This window comes from Haliaeetus leucocephalus, unplaced genomic scaffold (assembly GCF_000737465.1).
Source record: "Haliaeetus leucocephalus isolate CR32 unplaced genomic scaffold, Haliaeetus_leucocephalus-4.0 Scaffold0, whole genome shotgun sequence".
Taxonomy (NCBI): Eukaryota; Metazoa; Chordata; class Aves; order Accipitriformes; family Accipitridae; genus Haliaeetus; species Haliaeetus leucocephalus.
Genome location: NW_010972436.1, coordinates 28766841 through 28782904, shown reverse-complemented (window position 1 = coordinate 28782904; position 16064 = coordinate 28766841). Strand labels below are relative to the sequence as shown.

General features: G+C 45.5%; 1 protein-coding gene across 1 annotated transcript in view; it reads right to left on the bottom strand.

Moving 5' to 3' along the window:
- PTH1R (parathyroid hormone 1 receptor) overlaps positions 1 to 16064 on the bottom strand; it is a 116518-nt gene that overhangs the window by 20626 nt on the left and 79828 nt on the right. The window contains exons 3-5 of the mRNA XM_010561848.1: positions 14673 to 14783; positions 13014 to 13132; positions 1986 to 2080 (exon numbers count right to left, since the gene is read on the bottom strand). Coding sequence (XP_010560150.1) covers positions 1986 to 2080; positions 13014 to 13132; positions 14673 to 14783 — 325 coding nt within the window. The remainder of the gene's footprint in view (positions 1 to 1985; positions 2081 to 13013; positions 13133 to 14672; positions 14784 to 16064) is intronic.

Sequence of the window (16064 nt, the reverse complement as noted above, 5' to 3'; positions counted from 1 at the left end):
GTGGCCACTAAAAACCTTGCAGAGGTTCTTGTAAACTGCTAATCTTTGCGCCCACTCCAAATTTAGTAGCAACTATAGCAGTAACTATAGTGTGCTGGGCTGTTTTCTCTGTTTGCTGTTAGAGACACTATCCTTTGCTTGGTGATGTTGAACAGTTTCTGGGCTCCACCCCAGCAATGGCAGCAATGACCCCGCAAATGCTGATTGTAAAGCGCTTTAAGATCCTTTTGGGGGAAAAGCTGGATGGTAAGAAGTGAATGGGTTAGACCCATATCTATCAGGTGTGTTTTAGAAACAGTGATCATGCCTTTGGAGAGAAGAAGGAACTAACTAACTGATATGTTGGGGTCCCCTTCTGTCCTCTATAGCTCTGTTGCCTGGCTAGCCATGCATGAATTTATGAATGGATTTATACCCTCTCAAATCCCCAGCTCCAATAACAGAAATAAAAAATAAAAGCTGTGTTTTTTTCTCCTTTGGAGGAGATTGTAATAGTAATAACAGTTGTTTCCTGTGCTAGTATAATAAAAATTACGCCAAGTGGAACTGCTGAGGTAGAAATGAAGATGGGCTTTGTTCCCTGCATTTGAAAGGTAGTCAGTGAATCTCTGGATCATGTGCTATCTGGAATAAAATCTGGTTTGGCCCCTGCTGCTGCTTTGATCCTTGGACAAAGATGCTTTAGCCCAGTCGCCCATGTAGTCTGGGCTGTAAGTGAAGTGCTCTGACTACGTGAATAAAGAGAGAGCATGTCTCCTGAAACTAGGAGTACTCTTGCATACATGGACATCAAATATTTTAACAATCTTGCCGGTGTCCTGTGGGAAATGAAACAGGAGAGAAAGGGTTGGGAGGACAGGAGGGTGGTGGGACGGATGGGTTCTGGGACTACCTCATGTGAAGTGCCTCCAGGAGGGGTCTGCAGTCCCCTTTGGCTTGTCTGTGTCACAGATTAGGGCACTGGGACGCTCTGCTGTCCAAGCAAATCCCCCTGACCTCCTTTTGCTGACCACAGAGAGGTCTGAGCACTTTTAGAGCCAAAGGCCACGCATTTTATTCCCAGTGGTATGTGTCTGGGGCTTAGCTTGAGCTTGCATGGTGGGAGCTGCTGAGTCCGTCTGCAGACACCACGTGGCTGTTTGCTGCGTGGAGAATTTCCCTCCACAGCTGTTGTCTGGGTCCTGCTGTCTGCTAGGAGAAGATACTGCCAGCCACCAAAGGGAAGCAAAGCTGGGGCTCAGGAGATCGGGGCTCAGCACCCTGCTCTATCTGCAGCTCACCAGGTACGGTTTCCCAAAGGACAAACTTCTTGCTGGGAGTGACACCTTTCATCCCTCCCATCCCATGGTCTCTGTTTCAGCAAGAAAATGCAACAGCCAGGTCTGAGGAATGGATGGCATGGGTTCAAAATGGTATTTAGGGGTCTACATCCCTTGGCAGGGGTGGTGGAAAGGGAGGTCAGACAATCACAGATAGGAGGGTGAGTGATCATTTTTGGATCCCTAGGTACAGCAGCAGCATGGGGAGATTGGAGGAGTCAGTCCAGCACTTCTACATGGCTGGGGTTCCCTTCAACTGGTCTATCCTTCATGAATATTTGGGTTTAGAGTGGAATTTCCCTTATGAAACCTATCTAAAAATTAACCATCTAAATCTAAGCCAGTCATCTGAAGGGGTAATAGGGGCAGAAAACCCTAGATAGCCTTCCAAGGGAGACAAACCTCTTCCTGGAGACACCTCTCTTCCTGTTTGCTACAAAGAAGGTCTAGAAAACTCCATTGCAGGCAAGTGGAAGAAGTTCAGACAACCCACCCACCATCCTCCAAGAAGTTTGGCCTAAGTGACACTAACACAGCCCAAAGCACAGATGCAACCTCTTGTGGCTTGCTGAAGAAGCACATGCCACCCCAGTTTTATCCTTTAGGAAAGCCCGAGGCTTTTCCAGTCTAGTGACAACTTGCTTAGGTAGAAACAGAGCCGCCTACCTGAAGTATCCCAGGATAAGGACAGCAACTGTGAGGGATCCCAGAGAGATGGAGTATCCAACAGTATAAATCAAATAGAGGCGATCAAAGACCTCCTGCAGTACAAATGATGGAAAAAATAGCGTCACATTAGAACGCGTCCTACTGCATCGTAACACAACCGTGGTAGCAGCACAGAGATTCAGGCTATCATACCTGCTGGGGGTGTACAGCTCTGGGGCTGGGAAACTTTGGCAATCACATTTGTTGTCGCCTTTTTGACATAAGAGCAGCTTGGAAAGCGGTATTCATCTTTCCTAAAGACTGGGGGCAGCTGGGATTTTTGCAAGGGACTAGGGATGGAGTTGGGTTAATCCCATGCCTGGGAGGTTTGCAGCATTTTCATCCCAAAGGAACCCAAAGCGCTTTACAAACTCTCAGCTAAATCCAGAGATCACTTGGCAACTTTTGCTTGAACAAAATGCCCACTGACCTGGGATTTTCGCTGGAACTGTAAAATGTAGCCATAAGGCTATGCCATACCATTGCTGAATGACTGATGTCCAGGCTGGTGGAGTGTCAACCCACCACAGAAAACATGGGGAGGATATACTTTGGCTGCAAGATATGAGAAGTCACCTGCATATATTTTTCTTTTTTTAAAATCAAAAGCAGCCTATGACTGTGGTTATCCAATCCAGACACAACTTTAGCTTGCCAGAGTCCCATTGGAAAAGGTCCTGTGACAGGAGAGCTCATAGTAATTAATTCTGTAGGTGGTTTTAGTTCTCTTGGCCCTCTATATTTTAGCTTTGGGCTTAGAAAACCTGAGCTTTCCATTAAATATTGAGATGTTTTTCTTCATCCTGTGTTGGGACATGCAGCTTAACTCAGGGATTACTGGATATCTGCCTGAAAAGGGTTAAAACGCCTGCCACCATCCTAACTTGTACTGCCTTTCATCGTCTGAAATTAGAAATAAACCCCAAAGAAACCAACCAATTCAGCATCTTTCTCCTCACTCCCTCCTCCCCTGCCTCCCGTCTTTCCCTCACCCCACCCGCTGGGTTGCAATAACATTAGTAACGCTGGGCTCTGAATGACAGCTCTGATTTTGATTTGAGGCTAGAAATGCTGTCCTGGAATGCGAAACCTCAGCCCTATTACATCAGAATCCCCAGATATGTGAATGTTTCTTTGCGGTTTCCATTGGCAGAGTGGTGCGATTGCCAATATTAATCTAGTGTGTGTGTATGCGCGTATTTTTATATGTGTGTATATATATATCTCTATCTGTGGAGGCAGCAGGCAGTAAAAAGCCAATGTGAGCAGATTTGAGAGCTTTGGGGGCGGGGGGGGAAGCTCCTTCCCTTCAAAGCCTGGTGCACTTTTCCCAAGCTGGAATCCTCTTTGAACTGGAAAACATTTGCCTCCATGGAGAAAATTTAAAAAAAAATAAAAATCCTACTGCAAGTTTAGGATTCTTGGTCAATCGGCAGTTGTGAAGCATTACTCTGCCCAGCTGAACAAAAGCATCCCTGATCCCCATTCAGAAATTTAACCGGAAAGATCCACGTTCCTATCGGACAACGACACCGTTGTAGCAGCAATGGGCTTGGGAAGGGCCTGCTGATTGGCTGGCAGGACGTTTTCGGAGGCTGTGGTTAATTCCTCTGATTAACCACAGGGCCTCTTTTTGAAAGGATGTTGAGTCAGAACTGCCAAGACACACACATGCATGCATGCATGCATGCATGCACGCTGGTGTGCTTTCTTGCAGACATAGGTGCCGCAAATCTTACCCGGTGTCACAATGGGGAGCCTTCAGGGAAGGTGATTTTTTGGATGGGGTGCTTAGGTCCTTGGTGAAAGCCTTGGGAGCAAAAGGTTGAGGTTCTCCAAAAGGCGGTGCAGGGCAGCCCTTGGGAGGGCAGCTCCTGCTTGCTAGTTCCCAGGAGTGTTTGTCCTCAGGAATGGTGAGACCTGGATTTACCCAGGAGGAAAAAAAAAAAACCTCTAAAGGCAATTCCAGGTCTCACTCATCTCCTAGCACAAGGGAGGTCCCAGCTCAGTGGAAACCGCAATGCTGAATCAGGAAAGGTCCTCCAGGTAACAAAATATTGAGTCATTTGCCAGCTGAAACAACCACCTCCATGGTCTGAGAACCCTCTTTTTGGAGCTGAGATGTATGGGAGTTTAAATAATTCACAGAAGACCACAAAGGTCATGCTTGGCCGAGCCATGGACACAACCTGGACCTCCATAGTCTCAAGACAGTGCACTACTTACTAGACCATCCTCCTACAGCAGGAGCTCTACCTAATGTCTCTTATGAGTACACCTTGAAGACAAACTGACCATCACTGGTCATCCACTGACCTATTGGAAGAGGCAACCCCACCTGCAAAAATCTGGCCTTGCCATATCATGGGACCCTGGTTTAAAAGGTGTGATACTTTAACCAGTGTCATTTAATTTGACTCCTGCAGTAATCCTTCACTGTTTCGACTGTTGACATCTGCACTGAAAAAAAGAAAAGTTGAAAAAAAGCTAAAGTAAAACCAGAAGGACAAACCCTCCATATCTATGATTCCAGGGGCTGGGATTATCAGCAAAATATTGAAAAACTCACAATACAGTATCAAGATTAGGAAACATCAGTTTCAAAACTGGCATCCTTGAACGTTGCCCTCTGCCCACTCCATCCCATGCCCTGCTGGGATAAGGTAATGACGGGGAAGGTGTGGGGCGGCTCTGACCCCCTCTTTTTTCCCATCTTTTACAGCTTTCCTGTGCCTCTTGCCATCTCCCTAAGGAGCACCCAACTTGTCCCCTTTCCCTGCCAACAGGGCCTCCAGAAGAACGCTCTGGAGGCCTTGCCCTTGCATGGCTGAGCCAGTCGTGGTTGCTCCTGGAGGGTGCTGGGCAGGATGAGGCCCCCTGATGTGGCTGAGCTGGTTTTGGAGTTGGTGAAATGACTTCCCATCAAGTCATGCACCACGCATCCTCTCTCAGTCATGGTCTGTAGTGGTCTCAGGCACTGCACAGCCTCAGGGCACTTCTTTTCCCTCATCCTCTCTGGTCACACATTGCAAAGCTCCACCAAACCAGAGCCATCTATCTTGTATAGCCACGTGAAACGATCCGTCTGCAGTGAGCTAGCCCACCTGATCCTGCCTTCCCGACCTCACTTCAGCCGTAACTCAGAGACTGACAATAGAGGGAACCGCAAAAAACGTAATTATTATTTCAGACGTATTGCATGTTGAACCCGTAACAAGATCTCCCTTTCCGCCTCCCTCTTGGTTTGGTGGGAGACTTACTCTCTGCTCCCATTTGCATCTCAGCTTTCCACCAGCCTGACCTCAGGGTAGAAACTTCACAGCAGCCTGGTGGCTTTGGGAGAACGTGAAACCAAAACAGAACTGGCGATGGCTTCTGCATGAACTCAGTGCGTAGAAAAAACAAAATAAACAAAACCTAGCCACCATGGGCATCCACGGGCTGGATGTGCCCCCCTCCCACAAAGGTCCCTGCATTCCCCACTCCCTGCAGTTTGGGCACCTTCCAGGTGTGCTCCTCAGAGCAGCTGGCGGTTACTTTTTCATACTGTGCTCAGGGCTTAACCTGACTCCTAATTTGTATACTTCCACCAATGGGGAGATAATGTGCATTGATCTGAATCCAGAGGAAAACTGCTTTCCTCTGCAGGACAGCTGAGAGCTACATCAGAGCACCAGGCGTGGGGTTTTGAGGCCCCATCCATTGCAAAACCACGGCTGTGCTTTTATTTGTGCCTTGCAGCCAGCTGTAGGACAGTCTGTGTGAAGACTATTTCTGCTCCCTCAAATTCTAGCATGGGTACATGGAGTTTGTACATAGTGGATGTGGTCCTCTAATTTATATGTCTATAGCTCTATCAGAGCTGGCCACCTGAGGTCTCAGCAGCAGTAAGAACGGAGTGCTGTAAGCTGCAATTTATCTATTTTAATCACAGGATGGTGCCCTCAGCTGTCAGCTGCATCGACTGGGTTGTCACAAGAGGACTCCAGGGTGACTAGCTCAAATAGAGGTGTTTACATTTATATAGCAAGTCCCATCCATCTGACTCTCAGGTAAGAGGCCTTGTGACCCTTAGGACTCAATTCAGTTGCCCTTCCATGTGTCTCATGCCATTTTAGACACCCAAGTGTCCTGTCTGGCTTCAAGCTGCTTTTACAGTAGGGAACGAGTTTCCTGTAGGTCCCATGTGGTAGCTGCAGTTCCCCTGTAGTTGTCTCATATACCCTAGGACATCTCATCTAACTCTGGGCATAAACATAACCTGTGTTTCAGCATCTGGATGAAACCTTCAGGGCTCTGGTGTTCATGTATTCTGTTTCCTTCCAGTGTCACAGGAAGGGACGTGGGTGACTGAGACATGTATTTTCCTGACGACGGGTGGCAAACTCCATCCTGAGTGAATACCATTGCACTGTGCCCTGTATCCAAATTTCTCCTTTCCTCCTTTTTCTTTCCCCCTTTGTGAGACAATAGCAAGGCTTTGCAATATTCAGGCTGTGAAGCTGAAATGGATCCAGTGGTCTATTGAAGGGTTGGCAGGCTATGCTGAAGGGTGGGATTAGCAGTATACGAGGATGGAAGCATATGTAAGGGCTTTCCAGATCAAGTATCTGCAAAGTTTCTCAAAGCTGCTAATTCAGGTGTTGCTAATGACATGTTTGAAATTAGCAGGGGAAGCATTTTACTGCTTTGAATGATAAGCAATGCCAGAAAAGCCTCTGTCACTAGCTCTAGTCATTGCCTTTCTTGTCTTTTTTTACAATAAAAGATGTGACTAAAAAAAACCCAACCTTAATGGCAGGGAGAAGGGATATTTGCAAAAGGCACAAAACAGTCGCTGATTTCCAAAGCCTAAGGGAAAACACTGAGTGTTGAACATGACTTTTTGCTACAGAATTCTGTTCCCCTCATCTATAGAGGTGCCGGGCACTTCACATCCTCACAATCTGGATAGCGACTGGGGTCAGCTCTCAGACTAAGGTACCCCAATTTAGATGTGTAAATGTGCATCTATGTGTGTGTTGAGTGTCTATGTTCACATGATAGTCAACAAGGAGACATCTTCAGATTCAGTTGCCTACACATAAGCACTAAGTGCTGTGTGAGATGATCGAAAGTACCCATGTGGACCACAGAAACTGGTCCAGAAGAGCATGGGTCTTGATATTTGCCAGCCTTGTGCTAATACCGTAGGTAGCATAATGCATCTCTGGTGGTACCAGGTGTCTGAGTGTAGGCAAATAAATCGGACTGCTTAACTGCAGTCAGCAGAGCTGGAGAGTTGTTCAATGCTATAGAACAGTCTATGAAAAAAAAAGGAAAAAAGAAAAGGGTGGGAGTAGACCCATGTCTCAGAAGGCATCTGAGCTCTTTGTGTGCCCCACAGCTGTATTCCTGAAAGGTAGCGCTTTTCCATGTTGTGCCCTACAGTATTCACAGCCACAGGATATCCAGGAGGCCACAGAAAAACCGTGCCCCAAATCTGCTGTTCACATTAATAGAAAAAAAGTTCTCCAAATCCTAGCTACAATCACATGCTGAGAATGGCCCACAGCTGCAGGCTCTTGGAAGGCTGTAAGTAGGGACAAGAACACTCTTTGCTTGCCAGCCTTTATAAACTGTCCTTGAACATCTACTATGGGCCAGCAATGGTTAAATATGGGGTAAAAGGGGACTGTATCTGACCCTGTGTGTTGTGTTGTGAGAATCCTTGTGCTTTCATCTGAAATATTACTATGTTGCTGTTATAAACAACCAGACTTTCTCAGCAGACTTGAGGCATGGACTATTATCAGCAGCACCATACTAAAAGGTGATAGAGCATTTACAGGAGCCCATAGACCTAACCTACAGGCATGAAATGAGGACTGCATGACAGGGTTGTTTGCAAGAATGAAGAACACATCTCAATGATGCTTTTTTTTTTTAATTCCTACACGCAGTTTAAAACATCTGCCCATCTTTCATGGTGCCAATAAACGACACTTTGATGGCATTTCATCTGTGTAACTCAGTATACACTATGTAAACAAGTTTTATGCCATCAGTTTGAGGCTACACAAAGTTGTTCGCTTTTAAAAGGACCCCAGAGAGCTCCAAGAACAAAGGCCAGGCATAGAAGATTTTTGGTTTGAACAATGGAGTTTAGATAAAGCAGCCCTGCAACATGCTGTGCCTTTCCCATAGTGTTTGGTATGTGATAGATTCTCGAGGCCTCTCTGATTTCCCTGGAAGCAGTAAAACCACCATGATATAAACAAGCAGTGACAGATGAAGACAGGATTGGTGGGCTGAGGTTAGATCTTAGGACAGTCCATCTTGCTAAGCTGGTGGTTTCTGAGCTGAGCTAACCTCCCAAGTTGCTGGCTCATATTCCCCTTCCCCATGATTTCAGTAGATGTAGGTCACATTTACCCTTAAGCTCATCCTTGAAAACAGGATGGGTTTGACCTGCTTTAAAAAAAGAGGTGTTTGGCATTAATGTTGTTTTGGGGGAGATGGGAATGAAGGAAATTTCTGATTATTGAGCAAAATATGCCATTACTCCTGCCAGTGTCTGAAAACAGAAAAATGACCATGCTGAAGGTGCTGCTATTAGCTGGCTGTGCAGAAGGGAAGGCGTCCATAGTCAAAGCGCTACTATGATTTTTGGAGAGAAATTGCCTAAAAAGCTGCCTACTAATGCCAGCGGCACATCAGGACTTCCCACGTGTGCCACGTTTTATTCAAAGATTGAGGAGCTCCAAGAATACAGGTTGCCCTCACTCCTGTTTTTAAGGGAACCTAAGAAAGCTGTAAGGAGAATGGCCAATCTGGGCCAGACCAAAGGTCCTTTTAGCCCTGCTGCCTGTCTCCTACATGCCCACGAACAGATGCTTAGGGAAGAGTGTAAGAAGAGAACAAATACAGAGTAAATATATGTATATACACCTATGTGTCTATCATCTCGTGGTTACGTAGCAGTGCTGTATACCCTCTCCCAACGTTCAGCAGCTTGTATAACAATGTGAAAAATGCAGCACACACGTAAACAGCTGGTGTTTAACCACACTGCCCTCCTCAAAGAGTGAACACTGGCCAATCCATTCCCCCTCCTTCCCTTGTCCTACTGTCTCTCTTTAAGCATGGGATGGAAAATAAACAAAGCAGAGCTGCCTGGTCAGGGTCCTGGGGTGGGAAGCCACAGATCTCTCCGCTTATCTGTTCCGAGGCAGGGAGACTTTCTGAAGATCCAGGGTGCAATTGGGATGGGGGATGCCCACACGTGTCTCCTGGGGGAGGAGTGGAAGAACAAGATATTCCACCATCTCTGCCGCACTGGTGAAGGGTTCTCTTAAAAGCAGAATATGAAAGAATATATACAGACTGTGGTGTAGCGGTGGCTTTCAGCACTGCCCAAAGGCACAAACGAAACTGCCTTATCTTCCCTGCTAAGATACCTTTCCACAAAACTTCTTCCTAACCCATGCTAAAAAGTTGTCTTCCACAGACCGTGTCCGAGGCATGGTTGTTCACGGTAAGGTTAATGCTATCTGCAAGGTATATGGGGAAACGCACTTCAATAGCTAGCTGCAGCCTACCTGCTCTCCTGGCTAAAGAGAGGACATCAATCTTCAGGGACGTCAATCCAGCGTCCTTCAGCAGTGCTAATTTTCCCTTAGAAAACAGCCCAAAAGCAATTGCTTGCTGGGCAGTTACGAGCTGTTAATTCTCCTGGCTCTGATGGCTTTAGCACACTTTGCTAATTTCAGAAAGCGGTTTCCGTGCTGCTCTGTGTGAAATAATCCTATTTATACGGTTCAGGAAAAGGTAGCGAAAGACACAAACTTTCTCTGGGGCTCTCTGTTTGCTGCTTTGGTCAATCTTATAATTACCCCACAGTGGCTAAAATGAGAAAACTACACACCTAAACAAACATACATGGATATATATATGTGTGTGTGCACATGGACGTGGGTGTTTATTTAGGTGTGTATATCTGTATATATAGCTATCTATAGATATAGGCCTATTTCTAGAGATAGCAATGCAGAGAGAGAGAGATATATATAGTCACAGACAGACAGATTTTTCCTAATGCTTTCTAATGCATAGTTTCTTCAAAGATCCTCTGGTTACATCTGCTCGGATGCTGTCCTACTCGGAGTCAGCCCACGATCTCCTTTCAAAATGTTGGTTAAATGCAGCTGTTACTGGTGACGCAAAGATGCTGTTCCCCAGGGGGGGAAATAATAATAGAAAACAATCTCTCTCTAAAGACGACTAGTCTATCTTGCCAAATTCCCTGATTCTGACATCTCTTGACATATTTACTTCAAGGAAAAAATCAAAGAAAGGTTTATTAATACCAGTGCTTCAGAGCCATGCTTGGGTGTGAAAGACAAGAGGCCTTCCTTGCTCTCTGAAACTCATCACCCGACTGAGAAAAAAAGGTCATTCCTTTTTTCTTTTATTTCCAGAGCACTTTTCATACTGGAAGGCCCAAGAGACCCACAGTGGATGTATATGCACTGCTTCACTTGTCACTAAAATGCAGCCACCTTTATGGTAAGACATGGCAACTACATGACAGCATGCAGCATCTCTAGGAGGCGAGTGCAGGGCTGGGCTGAGGAAAGCAAACCCTTGCAAATACAAGATTAATAGTAATAATAATAATAATAATAATCAGTAATAGATGCTGTTGAAAAGTATTTGTTAATCAAGATACAGTTCCAAAGCTGGGGGAAACTTCCATTTTTTTCTCACGTTCTTTGCACTGGGCAGGCATCACTTAGGCAATACCATGTTGCCCATTTAATCTGAACAACGATGATGGTCTAATTTGTCTTACTGTTAAATATCATTAAGTTCACCCCTGTGTAGCTAGAACAGAAAACTCATGGCAAAAGATGACTGAGCCTTGTGTACAGAATAATGAGGATGATTATATTGGGACGGTTTATCAAAACAGCTCATAAAGGGAGAGGTCATGAGGAGCAGTAATTTCCAAGTAACAGCAGAGGCTGAGAATAAAAATGAAGTCTTCTGCATTGTGACACCTCATCTAACTTCTCTCCTTTAGGAAGCACAGTCCAAGTCCCCTGTTTGTGCAGTGACCACCTCTACACCCAGGGGACACAAACAAAGACAAGTACATGAAACCCAGGACAACAGACTTTGCTTTCAGCCTTTTTTACCAGCCTGGGAGTGGAAGGTCTCTATTTCTTCCTTGTGCTGCTAACAAATAGACAACTCTCTTCTCCTTTGTACCCTTCCCCTACTGCTTTACCTTGACCAAGTCCTAGCTGCCAGCATGGGAGGTTTAAAAGAAGGGACCTCCCTTCCCTAGGGGAAATCTAGGAGACTTGCTCAGATGGAGAGGTCTGCAGCAGATGACTCCCATCTCAGGACATGGCTGAGAGAGGTGGGACGGGGGAGACAGTGACTTCAGCGAGGTCAAGGAGTTGTGCAACTTAGTAAAGCTCTCAGCGTGAGCAAGATGCTCAATGACTCCGACACCTACTCCAGAAACTTCCCAGAGACCTCTGGTGCTAGAATAGTTCTTTCCACTATATGGACTGGGAAAAGATGAGTCCCACCAAACTTCTAAAAGTGAACACCGTCCAGCACCGAGACAACACGCTTTGCCATTAAGTAGCTGGAGCAGTACCTGGTGCATACAACCTTGCCTGTTCCTTGACTGTGTGATGTAATGCATGCAGATGTTCAAATAACATCTTTGCTCACTAAACAGCTTCATTCATATGTTGCTTCACTGTTGAGAAAAAAAATAAATACAAAAACCTATGCTGTGGTTGGATTTAAAATTAAGAACATTCTCCCAAAGGGACTGTGTATCATCTTCAAGCCTACTCCCTACCATGAAGCTTGTGGTTAGATATTTATCTCCAACTGTCTGAAAATAACCTTTGCTGCAAATGATCAGTCCCTAATGCCGTACCCCATATCCAAGGAGGACGTCTTCCAAGTACCACTGAGAAACCAGAGGTTTCTGCTAAATTCTTTGCAAATTACAGAAATAGAGCAGCGTGTGGGTGGAAATGTCTTTCTCTGCGAAACAAAAAGGTCACATCCTCTCAGGTGACTCCACTGACAGCTTTGCTGTCACATTAGCACAGAACTGCTTCTGTGATGCACTCGGTTTGGGAAACATTCAGAGGCACTACAGAGCCCCAGCTGGGCTCAGACCCAGACAGAGAGGTAGGAAATTTCTGCCAGCTACTGTTTTGCCAATCACCTGAATTTGTGTAAAAATAAGGCCCATAGATCTGATGTATAGATAGAGACCTTTTTTTTCTTTTTTTTCCCGGGAGCATACAAACCCTCTCCATATGCTATGAATCCCTTTTCTAACTTTGGACTGGTGTCCCCGTTTCAAAATTGTGACTATACTAGAATTAGTTAAATCTGTTCTTACCTGTTAATTTGCTTTAGCAAAGGACTTTGTCCCCACCCATCTCCAATGAACAGACCACGTAAAATGTCTGATCCTTAATTTATACCTCTCAATAAAGAGGTTCTCTTAATCACCTACAGAAGCAGGGCTGCTACTGGTTTGATTGACACAACTTTGAGCTCTGTGTTTGTACATCCCCTAGCACAGACAAGCACATAAGCATTGGAATTTTTGGTAACAACCTGGTAGCAAAAGGATTGCCTGGTGGGGAAGAGGGAGTCTCAACGGCATGGAACAACCTCCAATCACTTCTTAGTGCCCCTGAGCCCGCCTCAAGTTTCCCCAAGATCTCTTTACAAATGGGATTATGGCAGCTGGAGGAATGTTTTCTGGCTTTGAGGACAACTTCCAATTCAAATAATTCCCCATCAAAACAAAGATGTGGCTTTGGAAAACTCGGAGCTAGTTTCCAAGAGGAGGCAGCAAACTAGAGAGTTCATCGAGGGTTTTAAATGAGACAGTGCTCCTTAGGTGAGCCCTGGATGAGGCCAACACTTCATGCTCCATGCACAAATGGAATTGCCTACCCTTTCCCTCGTCTCATTGGTGAGGAACTTGGCACATTCACTGTAGTTTGCCCAGGTGCGGTTGTTGCCTGGGACCAATTCCCAGCTCCCGTTCAGGTCACACCGGCGATAAGCATGGCCTGTAGGAGAGAAACGAGAGACAGAGTAAACAGGACTAGACCTGGTAGAACAAGAGAAACTTCTTCCAGGGATGGATCCCATCAACCCTGATGCCTCCTGTCTGCTTTGAGCTCAGCTGCAGGAACACAATTTCCATCTCCTTAGCAACTTTATAAAATTTCTAGCTGGGAAACACCAGAGAGCTAATAACAAGTTGCACTTAATTTAGGTTAAGATACTGGGTCCACAAATGAAGGAGAGAAGCTTTGAAAAGTCCCAAAGCACAGAATCATCCTCAGAGTTGCAGCTCTCCCTATGAAAATAAACAGTGATCTATATTATGCTGCTCTTTGTTTACAGATTCAGTGCATCTCAAGACAGATTTTTCTATGGCTACCCTACCCATGATGACGGAGAAAGAAGAGAAGGCAAGGTCTCATAAGATGAAAATATCCTTGTTCAGATGTCTGTGTGGGATTATCATTGCATGTGCTGTGTGTAAAAAATCCTATTACAGTTAACAGAGATGAAACCAGTCAACAGATGTGTCTGTCCTGTGACTACAGAGGGAGAATTTATAGACACCTCTGCATATAAGGGTCTTAATCTGAATCCCACCCTAGCTGACTTGACCAGTGGACATCAGTGAGGTGGGGAATCCATGTCATGCTGGGTTATGGAGAAAAAAAGGATCGATTGCCTGTTCCTCCTGGCCTCTGATGTGAAGTGCATGTGCAGGGGTCTCTGCGAGAAGTCATCAGCCAGGCGTTAAGCTGGCTCAGCTCACAGACCCTTACAGAAAAGGCAGGACAGACTGAGTGCAACCAGGGTGCACTGGAATATCATTACTTGTTTTCTGAAAACAGCGTCAGTGCTCTTCTGGGAACATATAGTCTTAATTCTTTCAATTAAATCTTTCAATTTTTCAGTCTTTGGGTGCACAGCTTTGCCTGAGAAAAGAGAATGCTTTAGCTTTGAAAATACACTGAAGACCGAGTGTACTTCAATTGCTTCTAAAAACATGCACAGACTTTGCGGCACCACAAGCAAGCCAAGAAATGTGCTGCCTGAGGGAATGAGAGATAGGGAAGAATTCACATGTTCTGGTTACCAGCACTGTTCTCAGATACCCACCGTAGGGGTCTGGGCAGAGATCAGGGGCTAGAATTAACAAACCTATGAAGTGAAGAATATAAATTGGAAGAATATCTTGTGGGTTTCTATTGCTACGCAAAGTCCGTGGCATCAAACAAATACAGGTTTGTAACACTGCAAGACTACTCAGTTGTAAACATGTAATCGGTGCTTATGATGCCCTATTAGAGTCTGGGTGGGGCAGGTAGGAAATTTGTCATTGTTTAGGTTAAAACAGAACATTTTTTTCAGCATAAAAAATGATGTCTGTTTCTTTACTTCCTTTTCCCTGGCTTTAGTCCTGCTTGGAGGGGAGTCACCATGTGATAAAAAAGGGATGCTAAAGAGGATTTCTAATTTTCTGACTCCCAGGCCTCCCCTTGCTGCAGCTTGCCTGGCTCTGCTGACACTGCAGACAACACCTACCTTTGTGATTGAAGTCATAGATGTATTCCGGACATGGCATAGCCACCACTTTGCCTGGCACACCTTCGGGCCAGCAGACAATACCATCCCACTCAGGAAGACAAAAGCCATCTGTGGAAGAGACACAAAGATAAAGAGAAGTCACTGGACCCGCAGAGGTGACACGAATGCCCCACCGTTTGGAGAGGGCTCTCCGTGAAAAAGCCAACAACACTGTCGATCAATTCAAGAAAGCCACTCTTGGGCATCATTGCAATTTAATTCTTAGTCTTTAGCTCCAGAAGGTGCAGCTTCTCTCAAGTTTTATTTCAGCAGGACATGGTTAGACAGGGGATACTAGCTGAGCGCTCACTGAGAGGGGTCAATGATTCTGGAAAGTTGCTTTCCCTTGTGGGCTGGAAGAAATGAAATCGGGGCAGGAGAGCAGAGTGGAGAAGAGGGGGACTTGAGCATTCAGGACTCTGTAGACTGATGGACAACCTGGAGATGCCCAAGGGAGCCTGGCTGGGTATAGCCTTGACATGGCAGCACAGATTTGAGCCTAGGCTACCAAGGAGCTAGATTATGCTGTGGCTACATTACTGTGAGGCTCAAAGCTACCAGTTCAGGCTTCCCTGAAAGGTACTCATGCCTACAGAGTAGATTGGCTATGATTTAATGCCTACGGACCATTAATCCAAATTCAGCTGTAATTTTAACTCATTATTTACATCAGCCAGTGCCATGCTATACCATGATGCTTTGCTGCTTTCTCAGATGCATTTGTGTGCCTGAATTTGGGTGCGCTTTTAAGTAACACTAAGACTAGCAAGAATCTATAGAGAGGTGTCTGTAGCAATATTTCTAACCATAAATAGAGAATATTTCATTACTTTGCTTCACAAGGAATGAAACAATGGAATTTCAGTTTCCTAAAGATTTGCTTCCTTTCCCATCTGATATCCTTTTCGCCTATGACTTCACTTGTCCCACCTTTCCTCTCCCACCATTTCCCTGTGATGTCATCACAGGGCAAGATGCAGGTCATGCACTGACTGACTTGGAGCCATGCCCATTGACCAGTCACCTGCTGCCAAGCACAGCATACAATGGTTGAGTTTTCCTAGCCTTGCCCCCGTGCTTACTCCCTATTTTGGATTTCTGGTCTTTGCTCAGTCATGGGTTTTCAGAAAAGGGGCAGAAAGAGAATGAGCAGGTGGACAAATTGCATGAGCTCCGTTCCCTTAGGAATGCAAATATCCTGGGAACTCTCTCTCTCTGTTTTACCACTTTGCTAGGCTCACTGCTACTTCCTAACCTTTTGAGAAGGGAACGGTGGGGTGGTTGTTACAGGATTTTTCTTTAAATCGTCCTTGTTCTCCCTTTTTGTTCATTGAAGAAAGCCAAAATAGC